Source organism: Eubalaena glacialis, chromosome 1 (genome assembly GCF_028564815.1).
Source record: "Eubalaena glacialis isolate mEubGla1 chromosome 1, mEubGla1.1.hap2.+ XY, whole genome shotgun sequence".
In the NCBI taxonomy this organism is placed as follows: Eukaryota; Metazoa; Chordata; class Mammalia; order Artiodactyla; family Balaenidae; genus Eubalaena; species Eubalaena glacialis.
In genome coordinates, this window is record NC_083716.1 from 33,322,886 (window position 1) to 33,338,772 (window position 15,887).

The 15,887-nt window shown below is 43.6% G+C and overlaps 1 protein-coding gene across 5 annotated transcripts in view; it reads right to left on the bottom strand.

Annotated features, from left to right (window-relative positions):
* The window catches only part of TBC1D12 (TBC1 domain family member 12), a 120,692-nt gene that overhangs the window by 82,096 nt on the left and 22,709 nt on the right, over positions 1–15,887 (bottom strand). The window contains exon 1 of one of the 5 annotated variants that reach the window (XM_061170572.1): positions 1,798–2,720. The exons of 2 other annotated variants lie outside the window; for them this stretch is intronic. In XM_061170572.1, coding sequence (XP_061026555.1) covers positions 1,798–2,604 — 807 coding nt within the window. In that variant the 5' untranslated portion in view covers positions 2,605–2,720. Of the gene's footprint in view, positions 1–1,660; positions 2,721–15,887 lie in introns of those variants that run through there. 2 more of the 5 variants (XM_061170541.1, XM_061170728.1) reach the window with 2 other exon arrangements.

Consider the following 15,887-nt stretch of genomic DNA (forward strand, 5'->3'; position numbering starts at 1 on the left):
GACCCAACGCAGCCAAAAATAAATAAATAAATAAATTAAAAGCACTTAAGGTGTGTTAAGTTTTTTTACTTGTGACCTTGTGGAACTTTTGGGTGTTTATTGGTCATGTTTTGATGCCAGCTGTCAGGCAGTTTTATTTATTTATTTATTATTTTTGGCTGCGTTGGGTCTTCATTATGGTGTGCAGGCTTCTCATTGTGGTGGCGTCTCTTGTTGCAGAACAGGGGCTCTAGGCACGCGGGCTTCAGTAGTTGTGGCACGCAGGCTCAGTAGTTGTGGCTAGCGGGCTCTAGAGCACCGACTCGGTAGTTGTGGCGCATTGGCTTCGCTGCTCCGCGGCATGTGGAATCTCCCCCCGCCAGGGCTCGAACCCGTGTCCCCTACATTGGCAGGCGGATTCCTAACCACTGCACCACCAGCGAAGCCCCCTTAAGTGCATTTAAAATATTGCCACTACAAGCTTTAAGTATATCTTTGCAATTGTAGGCACAAATACAGATCTCACTACTATATATGTTGTCCTATGAGTAACACATAATTAGGATTTCCCAATCTTGATTTAAACAACTTCATAATTTACTTGTAAATTTACACAAGCAGGAAAAATAAGTTAATAAAGTAGAAAAAGGAGTAAGAAATATTAATCAAAAAACTGTGCCTGTGAGTCTACAAATTTGCACACTAACTGTATAATCCTCTAAAACTTGAGTCGCATTCCTTATTTCTTTTACTTCTGGTTTTTGTCAAGATCCCTGAAAAGGGAACAAAAACACAAGAGAAAGGAGAAAGAACTTTGAAAGGGAGGGTTTTACAAGTTGGGAATACCTTCCTGTTTTCCTAGAGACTTAAAAAAAAATAAGCGTGTCAAAACCTGACCCCAAAATTGCTTTTTCATTAATGTACATTAAGATGAGTATTTTCTAACGACATATTTATTCCTATCGAAGTCCCACTCTGAAACCTTTAGTGTCCAGCACCGTAATTTAATTTCAAGAATAGCAGGTCAAATCACATATACAACACCATAAAAAATTTAAAAGATGCTGGAAAAAAGTAGAGGCTTATCTGGTAAAAATAAAGAGGGATTTTCTACATAAAGCGCCATAGTAATTTGGCTTTAAAGGCCGCGATCAAATTCTAAACACCAAACTGACGGCATTTTAATAAAGGCCACTGAAACAAGCTGTTAAAGGCTATGAAACACAACCACCTCTACTTTCAAGAATTCCCAAACTACTTGAATGGGTTTAGACTCCACGCAAATAGCTCTGCAAAATTACTTCCCTCTCTCTTTCACAACCGCACCCGTACACACACACCGCACCGCACCGCCACCCGCCCCTAATCCTTTGCAGTACATGGGGACGAGGAAGGTGGTCTGTTTTTCCGAAAGAGGGAAAACTGTAGGTAAGGCACTAGCACGCCGGCCTGAAAACACAGAAACCAGGTGTGAATGGCAGGTAGAGCGTCCAGCGGACAGGGGAACAGAAAGATTGGCTCCCCGCGCTCACAACTTCTCCGATACACAATGCAGACCTAGTTCCTCTTCCCCCGGTGAAAAATCAAAGCTCAATCCGGACGCCAGCGAGAACCTCCACGCCGCCCTACGCCAGCTCCCGGCCCGAACCCTCCCCGAACCACGGCGCAGTCTGCGCTGTACCTGGCGAAGAAGTCGGCGAAGCCGCCGCTCCGTCGAGCCCGAGCCGAGGTCCCCGCGGGGCCCTGCTCCGCGGCAGGCGAGGGCACCGGCGGCCCCGACGGCGGCAGGTGGTCGCGGGCGCTCTGGAGACGGCTCACCTCGAATGTATTCCGAGAGTTCAAGTGAACGTCGGAGAAAACGAGGCGCGACTCGGCGCCGGCGCCTCCGCTAGTCCTCTCGGCCGAGGTGACCGGCGACGCGCCCTCCTCGGGACCCCCGGGGCTGGCTCCCGGCTGCTCCAAGTCCTCGCTGCCACTGCCGCTGCTGGCCAGGCTGCCCCCCGAGCCGCTGCCCGCGTCCTCGGGCCTCTCGGCGTCCGCCGCCGCCAGGCAGCAGCTCCGCAGCGGGTCCTCGAGCGGCGCGGCCCAGTCGGACGGGCTGCCCGCGCCGTCCGCGCCCTCGTCGCCAGGCCCCTCCGGGCGGAGGCGGCGGTGGCGCGGCTCCCGGCCGCCGGCGCGGGCCAGGTCGCGATAGTCCGGGCCCGGCAGAAAGCCCGAGTCCCCGTTGGTCATGCCTCCGTGCCGCGCCGCGCGGGCATCCGCCGCCTCCGCGCCGCGCTGCTTGGAGACCGCGTCCGGCGGGCAGGCGTCCGAGTGCGGGGCTGCCGAGCGCGGCAGAACGCGGGGCTGGCCGGCGGGGAGCGGACAGTAGCACAGCCCGGGCTCCAGCTGCCCCCCGGTCGCCGCGAGATAACGCCTAAGGAGGTGCTGAGGCGGCGGCGTTTCCTCCTCCTCTTCTTCCTCCTCCTCCTCCTCCTCCGGAGTCTCCATAGCGCTGGCGCCTCCGCCAAAGCCGCCCGTGGCCCGAATCATCTTCCCGTCCAGGCCTGCGGGCTCGGGCGCCGGCACAGGGAGCAACTTCCGATTTCTTCCCGAGCAGGCTCCGGCATCCTCCGGACCCACCATCTGGGGCCGGGTGAGTGCCACCCGAGGAGGCGGCGGAAGCTCCCCGGCACGGGCTCGGTCCGGGAAGAGCCCTGAGTGCTGGGGCAGCAGCGGCTGCCGCCGCAGCGTTCCCAGACCCGCCCCTCCCTCCCGGGAATTCGGCCTGTTGCGGGAGGGCGGGCACCCGCCAGGGCTAGCGCACGCGCAAAAGCCAGACCGGTCAAGCCCCGACCTGGAGATTCCATGAACCATAGAGACGGTAGCTAGAGAGACCCGCTCCGTGACACTCTAACTGCCAATCTGGGATCCGGCGTCTGGATGGTGGAGGCTGGTTGGCCCACGCGGAACGTGACGGTCCTTACAGAAACACGGGTATGGCTCGCTTAGCAAAAATTCACTTGACCTACTTAATTTATGGGAGTAGAATACAGTATGTTAGATGTTAAGTCCTTCCAGCTCTAATTGGTCGCTAGTCGACTTCACGCTTTTATATCCACCGCTCCATTGCCACAATTTAGGGTTTCTTCGCCTCAGGTCAAAACTCTTCCTTCTCCACTTCATCTTCCTCAATACTACCAGAGTTATCCTTCTTATCTAGGACCACGTTTCATCACATTGCCCTCTCTTAAAGATTTCCATTATCACTTAAGGAGAAAGAGGAAGTAGAGTCAGGCAGAGAGGGCTATTGAAATAATTCCAGCACCCCACGAAAATCGATTAAAATGGGGTGATAAGCAATGAGCGGAAATGAAGTGTAGAAATCAGATGTGATAACTGATCAGATATAAGGAGTGACTGAAGAGGGAGGAACCAGCCAAATTACTACAAAACTCTTGAGACTGAAACTGATGTGGTTTGAAGAAATAAGGATTTGGATTGGAAATAACTTGATTAATAGGAGAAATATATCTGGTAGATATAAGAAAGAAAGTAATAAGTAATATTTATACTTGTAAGTAATAAGTAAGTAATAAGAAGAAAGTAAGACTATCCAGCATATAGAGTTCTAAATCTTGGGTTAGGGCTTCGGTTTATAGACGCAGATTGAAGAGTCATCTGCATAATGCAACTAGGTGAGTCATGAGTAGCATCATCTAGGAAGAAAGACTAAAGATGGAGGTGGGGCAGAGACTCAAAGGTGTCGCTATTTCAGGATGGACAAATAAGCTGTATTGCGAGGGATTAAAGAGGCACTAGCTGTGGATAAAATGAACTGGCAAATATAGACAGCTCATTCTAGAAGTATGTCAATGAAAGGACAGCAGTAGGAGAATGGAGAATTAGAGGAAGCAGCACTGTCAAGCGTTTAAAATATATATACACACACAAAAGAGTGAATGTAACCTATATATGAGAACTAAAATGTGTAAATAAAATGGTCATCCATGTACCTAGCACCCAGTTTAAGAAACGTCAAGTGTCTTTTATAATGAGCATTTTTCAAGGCTCTAAGTAAAGACTAAGTGGCAAGGGCATGGTTAGCAATACGTTTAGTATCAAGATCTTTCAGAAGAAATGACCTCCACGACACAGGTGGAAAAGCTAATATAGGAAAAGAGAAAATATTTGCAATTCATATATATGATAAGGGTCTACTATCCAGAATATATAAAGAACTCAACTACAAGAAGACAAACAACCCAATTTAAAAATGAGTAAAGGGGCTTCCCTGGTGGCGCAGTGGTTAAGAATCCACCTGCCGATGCAGGAGACACGGGATCCAGCCCTGGTCCAGGAAGATCCCACATGCCGCGGAGCAACTAAGCCCATGTGCCACAACTACTGAAGCCCGCGAGCCTAGAGCCCGTGCTCTGCAACAAGAGAAGCCACCGCAATGAGAAGCCCGTGCACCGCAACGAAGAGTAGCCCCCGCTCACCGCAACTAGAGAAAAGCCCGCGCGCAGCAACGGAGACCCAACGCAGCCAAAAATAAATAAATAAAAATGAGTAAAGGACTTGACCAGACATTTCTCTGAAGAAGATATGCTAATAGCTGTTAATAAGCATATGAAATGATGCTCAACATAATTAATCACCAGGGAAATGCAAATCAAAACCTCAGTGAGATAGCACTCACACCCACTAGGAGGACTATAATCAAAAAAGTAGAAAATAACAGGTGTTGTAGAGGATGTGGAGAAAGTGGAACCCTCACACATTGCTGGTAGAAATGTAAAATGGTATAGCTGCTGTGGAAAATGTTTGGTTGTTCCTCAGTAACATAGAATTACCATATGACCCAGCAATTCTACCCTAGGTATATACCCAAAAGAATTGAAAACAGATGTTCAAACAAAAACTTGTACATGAATGTTCACAGCTGCACTATTCATAAAAACCAAAAGATGGAAGCAACCGAAATGTCCATCAATAGAGGAGTGGATAAACAGATTGTGATATATACACACAACAGACTATTACTCAGCCATAAAAAGGAAGTAAGTACCGGTACATGCTACAAAGTGGATGAATCTCAAAAACATTATGCTAAGTAAAAGAAGCCTGACACAAAAGGTCACATATTATATAATTCCATTTATATGAACTGTCCAGAATAGGTAAATACATAGAGAAAGAAAGCAGATTGGAGATTGTCAGTGGCTGGGGAAAGGGGAAAAATAGGGCAGGAATGCCTCATGGATATGGGGTTTTCTTTTGTGTGATGAACATGTTTTAGAACAAGATACAGGTGGAGGTTGCATGACATTGTGAATGTACTAAATGCCATTGAATTGCACTTTTTTTTTTTTTAGTTTATTTTTGGCTGCGTTGGGTCTTCATTGCTGCTCATGGGCGTTCTCTAGTTGCTGCGAGCGGGGGCTACTCTTCGATGTGGTTCGCGGGCTTCTCATTGCGATGGCTTCTTTTGTTGCAGAGCACAGGCTCTAGGCGCGCGGGCTTCAGTAGTTGCAGCACGCAGGCTCGGTAGTCGTGGCCCGCGGGCTCTAGAGCGCAGGCTCAGTAGTTGTGGTGCACGGGCTTAGTTGCTCCACGGCATGTGGGATCTTCCCGGACCAGGGCTCGAACCCGTGTCCCCTGAATTGGCAGGCGGATTCTTAACCACTGTGCCACCAGGGAAGTCCCAAATTGCACGTTTTTTTGTTGTTGTTGTTTATTTAAGACCCATTTATTCTCTAGTTCTGCCCACATGGAGACACCCTCCTTGAAAAGGCGTTAAATCCTTCCGTTCACTGCAACGCCTTGTGCTGAAAACACGTGTTCCAAGGTTTCAACTATGAGATTCACATTCTTAAAGCACTGATTCTTAAACCTCATCTAGATTTCTCCCCTTGGATGGGGGGAGATGACCCAAACACAGCGAAGAACAGCTCAGGACTGTGGGCTCTGCTTGCCCAGAAGACTTTGCAGCTCCCCTGACCACCCGGCTGGAGCCAGGATTAGGACCCTGAGACAAGGAGCATCTGCTGTGCTGCTGCCACCGCCACCGGCCCCCAACTCCTGTCCTCTTCACTAGGCTGGCTGTCACCTCTAGTTTCCCTGGAGCTTGGGGATTCCAGACGGTCTCTTCTCACACTTCTGTGTCACGCCTGCTGCCTCAGCACTGCTGATCCACACCAAGGGGCAAAAGCACACAGAACTGCTTTCAACACACCAACGTTCCACACAAAAGTTATTTGATAAGCCCGCAGGTTCTTTTTCAGCAGAGGAGATTCCCAAGGCCGTGACTTCCCCCAGCTCCCCACTGCCCTTGCCGGCAGACTGGACGTGTGTCGCCACCGTGCTGAGTCGCGCACACCCCCCCCTGGCTCCACTCTGGCGCACTCTCCTGGAGAACTGAGGACTGTGCCCTGGGCTCATCAGCAGGATCTGTCCTGAAGCCAGTCCTAGAGTGACAAGAGCCACACCTGCAGGTCTATTCCACTGACCAGCCGCACAGGACCGAGCTGGGCCCACGGACCTCGGTCTGGATTCTGCTGGCTGGTCATTCTTGCCTAGGTTCACAGGCCAACCGCCAGTGTCCTTCCTTTCCTGCTCATCACTGCACCAGCGGCTCACTCCTACCTGCTGCTGTCACACGCCTGGCAACCTCGTGTTCCGGGGCCAGCCAAGAACTGAGACCCCAGCAGGCCCTAGTTCCCAGCAGGCAAACTCCCCATTAAACTACTGCTGCCTAGCCGTGTTCTCGAGGCTTCAGAGCTGGGAAAGTGCACAGAGCATAGCAAGCCGCGGCGCTCCCAGCCCCGGACCCGCGATGCTCCGCGGAGGCGCCGGAACCTCGCCGCACCCCGCCCCCCCCAACACAAGCGACCTCTGCGCCCGCCTCTCCCGCGGACCCGGTGTGCCTCCGGCCACCGCGACCCAGGGTGGAAGCGCAGGGCGCGGGGCTCGGCCGGCGGCGAGCGCTGGGGCGGGCGCTGGGGCGGGCGGGGACCCAGGCTCTGGCCCCAAGGCTGTGCGGACCCGCCAGCCCCACCTCCGTCCCCGCCGCCTGGAAAAAGCTAAAATTGCACGTTTTTAAATGGCTTTATTTTATGTGAATTTCACCCCAATAAAAAAATTTAAGTTAATGTAGGAGATACCTAGACATAAGTATAGTTGTACGATGGTAAAGATGAGGGTAGCTAAGAGAATCTAATCTCAATCGTTTGTCTTTTCAACCTTTTTCCTCTATGCCTAGAGAATTTATCCTTGCAATTTTCTTCCTGCTGTCAAAACTTCCCTAACTTGTTAACTTATTTTTTTCAAGCAACCACTCTATTTCTTCCTCTATGTAATCATACTCTTTTAAAAATACAGTTTCTTCTAATTGTTTATTTTGTTCAACTCCTTTCTCTCCCACGGTCAATAGAAGAAGGTTTTATGAACCATAATAGCCCATACAACCCTTCTATTTTCTCAGTGCAGACTTCAAAATTGACACATATTTATATTTTGTAACTTTGTCTACAGTAATATGTATTGCATAATAAACAATGTTAGTGGTTCTTCTTAGTGATTAGTGGTTATATGTCCCACTTTCAACAATAAAAGTTTCCAACTTATCTGATAAGTAGTATAATATCCTATCCTACAAAGAAAAAAACGAAAATCTGCTTTCAAGGTGTAGCATATCCTTTCTGTGGTCCTTAAGGGTTTGACATCAAAAACTTTTGTTACCATATTACGTTACTACAACTCAGGCATAAATAATATATCCTGGTACAGTCCTATAAATCAGATGAAATCATTATGATGAGAAGGCATACTCTTAATCTCTGCTGTAAAATATTAATTAATATTAATTAATATTAAATTATGAAAAACTATTGGTATACCTGGATTCTTACATTTCTGAGAAATTTGACTTTCACAGAAATTCTCAAAACACACGTAATTAGGGTTTTCCTGGTGGCACAGTGGTTAAGAATCTGCCTGCTAATGCAGGGACACGGGTTTGAGCCTTGTCTGGGAAGATCCCACATGCCACGGAGCAACTAAGCCCATGCGCCACAACTACTGAGCCTGCACTCTAGAGCCCACGAGCCACAACTACTGAGCCCACGTGCCACAATTACTGAAGCCCGCGCACCTAGAGCCCGTGCTCTGCAACAAGAGAAGCCACTGCAATGAGAAGCCTGCGCACTGCAACGAAGAGTAGCCCCCACTTGCCGCAGCTAGAGAAAAGCTCATGCGCAGCAACAAAGACCCAACGCAGCCAAACATAAAATAAATAAAAAAATTTTTAAAAAGAATTTCCTTCCTTTAAAAAAAAACCACATATTTAGTCATATTCTATGTGTATGACCCAATTCTCGTTATTGAAGAGTGAAGAATGGTACCACTATCCCATATTATTATTATTATTATTATTATTATTTTTAAACATCTTTATTGAAGTATAATTGCTTTACAATGGTGTGCTAGCTTCTGCTTTACAACAAAGTGAATCAGTTACACATATACATATGTTGCCATATCTCTTCCCTCTTGCATCTCCCTCCCTCCCACCCTCCCTATCCCACCCCTCTAGGTGGTCACAAAGCACCGAGCTGATCTCCCTGTGCTATGCGGCTGCTTCCCACTAGTTATCTATTTTACATTTGGTAGTGTATATATGTCCATGACACTCTCTCACCCTGTCACATCTCACCCCTCCCCCTCCCCATATCCTCAAGTCCATTCTCTAGTAGGTCTGTGTCTTTATTCCCATCTTGCCACTAGGTTCTTCATGACCTTTTTTTTAAATTTTTTTTTTTTCCCTTAGATTCCATATATATGTGTTAGCATACTGTATTTGTTTTTCTCTTTCTGACTTACTTCACTCTGTATGACAGACTCTAACTCCATCCACCTCATTACAAACACCTCCATTTCATTTCTTTTTATGGCTGAGTAATATTCCATTGTATATATGTGCCACATCTTCTTTATCCATTCATCCGATGATGGACACCTAGGTTGCTTCCATGTCCTGGCTATTGTAAACAGAGCTGCAATGAATATTTTGGTACATGACTCTTTCTGAATTATGGTTTTCTCAGGGTATATGCCCAGTAGTGGGATTGCTGGGTCATATGGTAGTTCTATTTTTAGTTTTTTAAGGAACCTCCATACTGTTCTCCATAGTGGCTGTATCAATTTACATTCCCACCAACAGTGCAAGAGTGTTCCCTTTTCTCCACACCCTCTCCAGCATTTATTGTTTCTAGATTTTTTGATGATGGCCATTCTGACCGGTGTGAGATGATACCTCATTGTAGTTTTGATTTGCATTTCTCTAATGATTAATGATGTTGAGCATTCTTTCATGTGTCTGTTGGCAATCTGTATCTTCTTTGGAGAAATGTCTATTTAGGTCTTCTGCCCATTTTTGGATTGGGTTGTTTGTTTTATTGTTATTGAGCTGCATGAGCTGCTTGTAAATCTTGGAGATTAATCCTTTGTCCGTTGCTTCATTTGCAAATATTTTCTCCCATTCTGAGGGTTGTCTTTTGGTCTTGTTTATGGTTTCCTTTGCTGTGCAAAAGCTTTTAAGTTTCATTAGGTCCCATTTGTTTATTTGTGTTTTTATTTCCATTTCTCTAGGACCTGGGTCAAAAAGGATCTTGCTGTGACTTATGTCATACAGTGTTCTGCCTATGTTTTCCTCTAAGAGTTTGATAGTGTCTGGCCTTACACTTAGGTCTTTAATCCATTTTGAGTTTATTTTTGTGTATGGTGTTAGGGAGTGTTCTAATTTCATACTTTTACATGTACCTGTCCAATTTTCCCAGCACCACTTATTGAAGAGGCTGTCTTTTCTCCACTGTATATGCTTGCCTCCTTTATCAAAGATAAGGTGACCATATGTGCGTGGGCTTATCTCTGGGCTTTCTATCCTGTTCCATTGATCTATATTTCTGTTTTTGTGCCAGTACCAAACTGTCTTGATTACTGTAGCTTTGTAATATAGTCTGAAGTCAGGGAGCCTGATTCCTCCAGCTCCATTTTTCGTTCTCAAGATTGCTTTGGCTATTTGGGGTCTTTTGTGTTTCCATACAAATTGTGAAATTTTTTGTTCTAGTTCTGTGAAAAATGCCAGTGGTAGTTTGATAGGGATTGCATTGAATCTGTAGATTGCTTTGGGTAGCAGAGTCATTTTCACAATGTTTATTCTTCCAATCCAAGAACATGGTATATCTCTCCATCTGTTTGTATCATCTTTAATTTCTTTCATCAGTGTCCTATAATTTTCTGCATACAGGTCTTTTGTCTCCTTAGGTAGGTTTATTCCTAGGTATTTTATTCTTTTTGTTGCAATGGTAAACGGGAGTGTTTTCTTAATTTCACTTTCAGATTTTTCATCATTAGTATACAGGAATGCAAGAGATTTCTGTGCATTAATTTTGTATCCTGCTACTTTACCAAATTCATTGATTAGCTCTAGTAGTTTTCTGGTAGCATCTTTTGGATTCTCTATGTATAGTATCATGTCATCTGCAAACAGTGACAGCTTTACTTCTTCTTTTCCGATTTGGATTCCTTTTATTTCTTTTTCGTCTCTGATTGCTGTGGCTAACACTTCCAAAACTATGTTGAATAATAGTGGTGAGAGTGGGCAACCTTGTCTTGTTCCTGATCTTAGTGGAAATGGTTTCAGTTTTTCACCATTGAGGACAATGTTGGCTGTGGGTTTGTCATATACGGCCTTTATTATGTTGAGGAAAGTTCCCTCTATGCCTACTTTCTGCAGGACTTTTATCATAAATGGGTGTTGAATTTTGTCGAAAGCTTTCTCTGCATCTATTGAGATGATCATATGGTTTTTCTCCTTCAATTTGTTAATATGATGTATCACGTTGATTGATTTGCGTATATTGAAGAATCCTTGCATTCCTGGAATAAACCCCACTTGATCATGGTGTATGATCCTTTTAATGTGCTGTTGGATTCTGTTTGCTAGTATTTTGTTGAGGATTTTTGCATCTATGTTCATCAGTGATATTGGCCTGTAGTTTTCTTTCTTTGTGACATCTTTGCCTGGTTTTGGTATCAGGGTGATGGTGGCCTCGTAGAATGAGTTGGGGAGTGTTCCTCCCTCTGCAATATTTTGGAAGAGTTTGAGAAGGATAGGTGTTAGCTCTTCTCTAAATGTTTGATAGAATTCGCCTGTGAAGCCATCTGGTCCTGGGCTTTTGTGTGTTGGAAGATTTTTAATCACAGTTTCAATTTCAGTGCTTGTGATTGGTCTGTTCATATTTTCTATTTCTTCCTGGTTCAGTCTCGGCAGGTTGTGCATTTCTAAGAATCTGTCCATTTCTTCCAGGTTGTCCATTTTATTAGCATAGAGTTGCTTGTAGTAATCTCTTATGATCGTTTGTATTTCTGTAGTGTCAGTGGTTACTTCTCCTTTTTCATTTCTAATTCTATTAATTTGAGTCTTCTCCTTTTTTCTCTTGATGAGTCTGGCTAATGGTTTATCAATTTTGTTTATCTTCTCAAAGAACCAGCTTTTAGTTTCATTGATTTTTGCTATTGTTTCCTTCATTTCTTTTTCATTTATTTCTGATCTGATCTTTATGATTTCTTTCCTTCTGCTAGCTTTGGGGTTTTTTTGTTCTTCTTTCTCTAATTGCTTTAGGTGCAAGGTTAGGTTGTTTATTCGAGATGTTTCCTGTTTCTTGATGTAGGCTTGTATTGCTATAAACTTCCCTCTTAGAACTGCTTTTGCTGCATCCCATAGGTTTTGGATCGTCGTGTCTCCATTGTCATTTGTTTCTAGGTATTTTTTGATTTCCCCTTTGATTTCTTCAGTGATCACTTCGTTATTAAGTAGTGTATTGTGTAGCCTCCATGTGTTTGTATTTTTTACAGATCTTTTCCTGTAATTGATATCTAGTCTCATAGCGTTGTGGTCGGAAAAGATACTTGATACGATTTCAATTTTTTTAAATTTACCAAGGCTTGATTTGTGACCCAAGATATGATCTATCCTGGAGAATGTTCCATGAGCACTTGAGAAAAATGTGTATTCTGTTGTTTTTGGGTGGAATGTCCTATAAATATCAATTAAGTCCATCTTGTTTAATGTATCATTTAAAGCTTGTGTTTCCTTATTTATTTTCATTTTGGATGATCTGTCCATTGGTGAAAGTGGGGTGTTAAAGTCCCCTACTATGATTGTGTTACTGTCGATTTCCCCTTTTATGGCTGTTAGTATTTGCCTTATGTATTGAGGTGCTCCTATGTTGGGTGCATAAATATTTACAATTGTTATACCTTCCTCTTGGATCGATCCCTTGATCATTATATAGTGTCCGTCTTTGTCTCTTGTAATTGTCTTTATTTTAAAGTCTATTTTGTCTGATATGAGAATTGCTACTCCAGCTTTCTTTTGATTTCCATTTGCATGGAATATCTTTTTCCATCCCCTCACTTTCAGTCTGTATGTGTCTCTAGGTCTGAAGTGGGTCTCTTGTAGACAGCATATATATGGGTCTTGTTTTTGTATCCATTCAGCCAGTCTGTGTCTTTTGGTGGGAGCATTTAATCCATTTACATTTAAGGTAATTATCGATATGTATGTTCCTATTCCCATTTTCTTAAATGTTTTGGGTTTGTTATTGTAGGTGTTTTCCTTCTCTTGTGTTTCTTGCCTAGAGAAGTTCCTTTAGCATTTGTTGTAAAGCTGGTTTGGTGGTGCTGAACTCTCTCAGCTTTTGCTTGTCTGTAAAGGTTTTAATTTCTCCATCAAATCTGAATGAGATCCTTGCTGGGTAGAGTAATCTTGGTTGTAGGTTTTTCTCCTTCATCACTTTAAGTATATCCTGCCACTCCCTTCTGGCTTGCAGCGTTTCTGCTGAAAGATCAGCTGTTAACCTTATGGGGATGCCCTTGTGTGTTATCTGTTGTTTTTCCCTTGCTGCTTTTAATATGTTTTCTTTATATTTAATTTTTGATAGTTTGATTAATATGTGTCTTGGTGTGTTTCTCCTTGGATTTATCCTGTATGGGACTCTCTGTGCTTCCAGGACTTGATTAACTATTTCCTTTCCCATATTAGGGAGGTTTTCAACTATAATCTCTTCAAATATTTTCTCAGTCCCTTTCTTTTTCTCTTCTTCTTCTGGGACCCCTATAATTCGAATGTTGGTGCGTTTAATGTTGTCCCAGAGGTCTCTAAGACTGTCCTCAGTTCTTTTCATTCTTTTTTCTTTATTCTGGTCTGCAGTAGTTATTTCCACCATTTTATCTTCCAGGTCACTTATCCGTTCTTCTGCCTCAGTTATTCTGCTATTGATCCCATCTAGAGTATTTTTAATTTCATTTATTGTGCTTGTCATCGTTTCTTGGTTCCTCTTTAGTTCTTCTACGTCCTTGTTAAATGTTTCTTGCATTTTGTCTATTCTATTTCCAAGACTTTGGATCATCCTTACTATCATTATTCTGAATTCTTTTTCAGGTAGACTACCTATTTCCTCTTCATTTGTTAGGTCTGGTGTGTTTTGACCCTGCTCCTTCATCTGCTGTGTGTTTTTCTGTCTTCTCATTTTGCTTATCTTACTGTGTTTGGGGTCTCCTTTTCACAGGCTGCAGGTTCGTAGTTCCCGTTGTTTTTGGTATCTGTCCCCAGTGGCTAAGGTTGGTTCAGTGGGTTGTGTAGGTTTCCTGGTGGAGGGAACTAGTGCCTGTGTTCTGGTGGATGAGGCTGGATGTTGTCTTTCTGGTGGGTTCGTCCACGTCTGGTGGTGTGCCATATTATTATTTTGCTACAGTTGTACTCAAGGAGAGTACAAAGGCCTCCAAAAAAGACCTCAAAGCTCCTTTCTTTAATCATCATTTTTTTTCTTGTTACACTGGATTTCCAAATAGCATTCAAAAGCTTAACCTTCTATCATGTTAAATCACCATCATCAACACCCACATACACTTTTTCTCACTTAGCTGCACATTAGCAGCAACATTTAGGGAGGTTTTTTTTTTAAATGCTGATGTCTGGGCCACACCCAAGACAAATTCAGTCAATATCTCTGGAGGAGGAGCCCTTACACTGGTATTAAAAGCCACTCAAGTCATTCTAATTTATAGCCAAGGTTGGAAAATGCTGCCTTATAGCTACAACCTATCTCTCTCCTTCCCTGAACAAGCGAGCTTCTTTAAAAAGATGTTTACACATTGTGCACCTCCAGATGTGATACCCTGAGAAGGATACAGTGTGGCCGAGGATGTACAACCTCAGTCTAATCACACAAAATCATCAGATGAACTTGAAATGAGGAAAATTCTATTTTAAAAAATGAAATGGGGGGGACTCTATTCTTCAAAAAAAGGCAGTATCATAGAAGACAAAGAAAAGCTGTGGACAGGCTTGAGATTAAATAAAACAATATGACAAGTACATGCAATACCTGCCTCTAAACTGGGTTTTGTATTAGGTACAGAAAAGGAAAACATTCTATGAAGGACTTTATTAGATCATCTGACTCAATTGTCATAAGCACACTGGATATTTTTTTCCCATAAATTTATTTATTTATTTAATTTATTTTTGGCTGCGTTGGGTCTTTGTTGCTGCCCGCGGGCTTTCTCTAGTTGCAGAGAGCAGGGGCTGCTCTTTGTTGTGGTGCATAGGCTCTAGGCGCACGGGCTCAGTAGTTATGGCTCGCAGGCTCTAGAGCGCAGGCTCAGGCTCAGTAGTTGTGGTGCACGGACTTAGTTGCTCCACGGCCAGTGGGATCTTCCCGGACCAGGGATTGAACCCGTGCCCCTTGTATTGGCAGGCGGATTCTTAACCACTGCGCCACCAGGGAAGTCGCAGCACAGTGTATTAAGTAAAGGTGTCAATGTAAAAATTGATATTTATAATTAATAATTGCTATATTCTGTAAGAAAATATTTCTGCTCTTAGGAAATGTACACTGGAGTATTTGGGATAAAAGACCATGATATACGTAATTTACCCTCAAATGATTTAGAAAAAAAAATTATGCATGCACACACACACAGAACAAGGAATAAAGTAAATGGGATAAAATGTTAACAGTGGGATAAACAACAAGGTCCTATTGCATAGCACAGGGAACTCTATTCAATATCCTGTGATAAACCATAATGGAAAAGAATGTGAAAAAGAATAAATATATGGACAACCAAGTCACTTTGCTTAACACAACATTGTAAACTATACTTCAATAAAATTTTTTAAAATGTTAACAGTAGGCAAATCTGGGAAAGATATATGTGTTCCTTGTACTATTTTATGTTTATAACTTTTTGTAAGTTTATATCCAAAAAATACCGTTTTAAAGATGTCTCTATTTTCTCACTCGTCACCTCCCCCCCCACCCCAATTTACTCCATTCTAGCTTCTGTCCACAATTCTTTACCCTCATCAATGACTTCCCTGTCCCTAATTTAAGGGAAAAATGTCAGTCTCCATCTTGCTTGATTTTTCTGTTAATCACTCCCTCCATTTTGAAACATTCTTTCACCTGGTTTTCAACCTTTTAAAAGAAACACTCTTTTTCCTCAGTTTTCATTATTCTATTGTTGCCATACTTAGTTTTCCTCCTACCTCTTTGGCCACTACTTCTCAGTCTCAACGGAAGAGAGAATTCTTCCTTTTTAGCTGAAATTTCCTAATAGAATAGTTCTGAACCCTCTTTTCTTCTTATTCAACCCACTTTACCCTCGGCAATCTCATGATTTTGATGATCATCTATAAACTGAGGACTCTTGAATTTGTTATCTACAGGTCCAACATTATAATCCAAATGCCTTCTTGATATTTACATGGAGATATTTTTAGACATCATAAACATAACATGACTAAAATGAGTCTTTCCTAGTTTTCTTCCAGCATTCTCCATCTTAATACATACCAC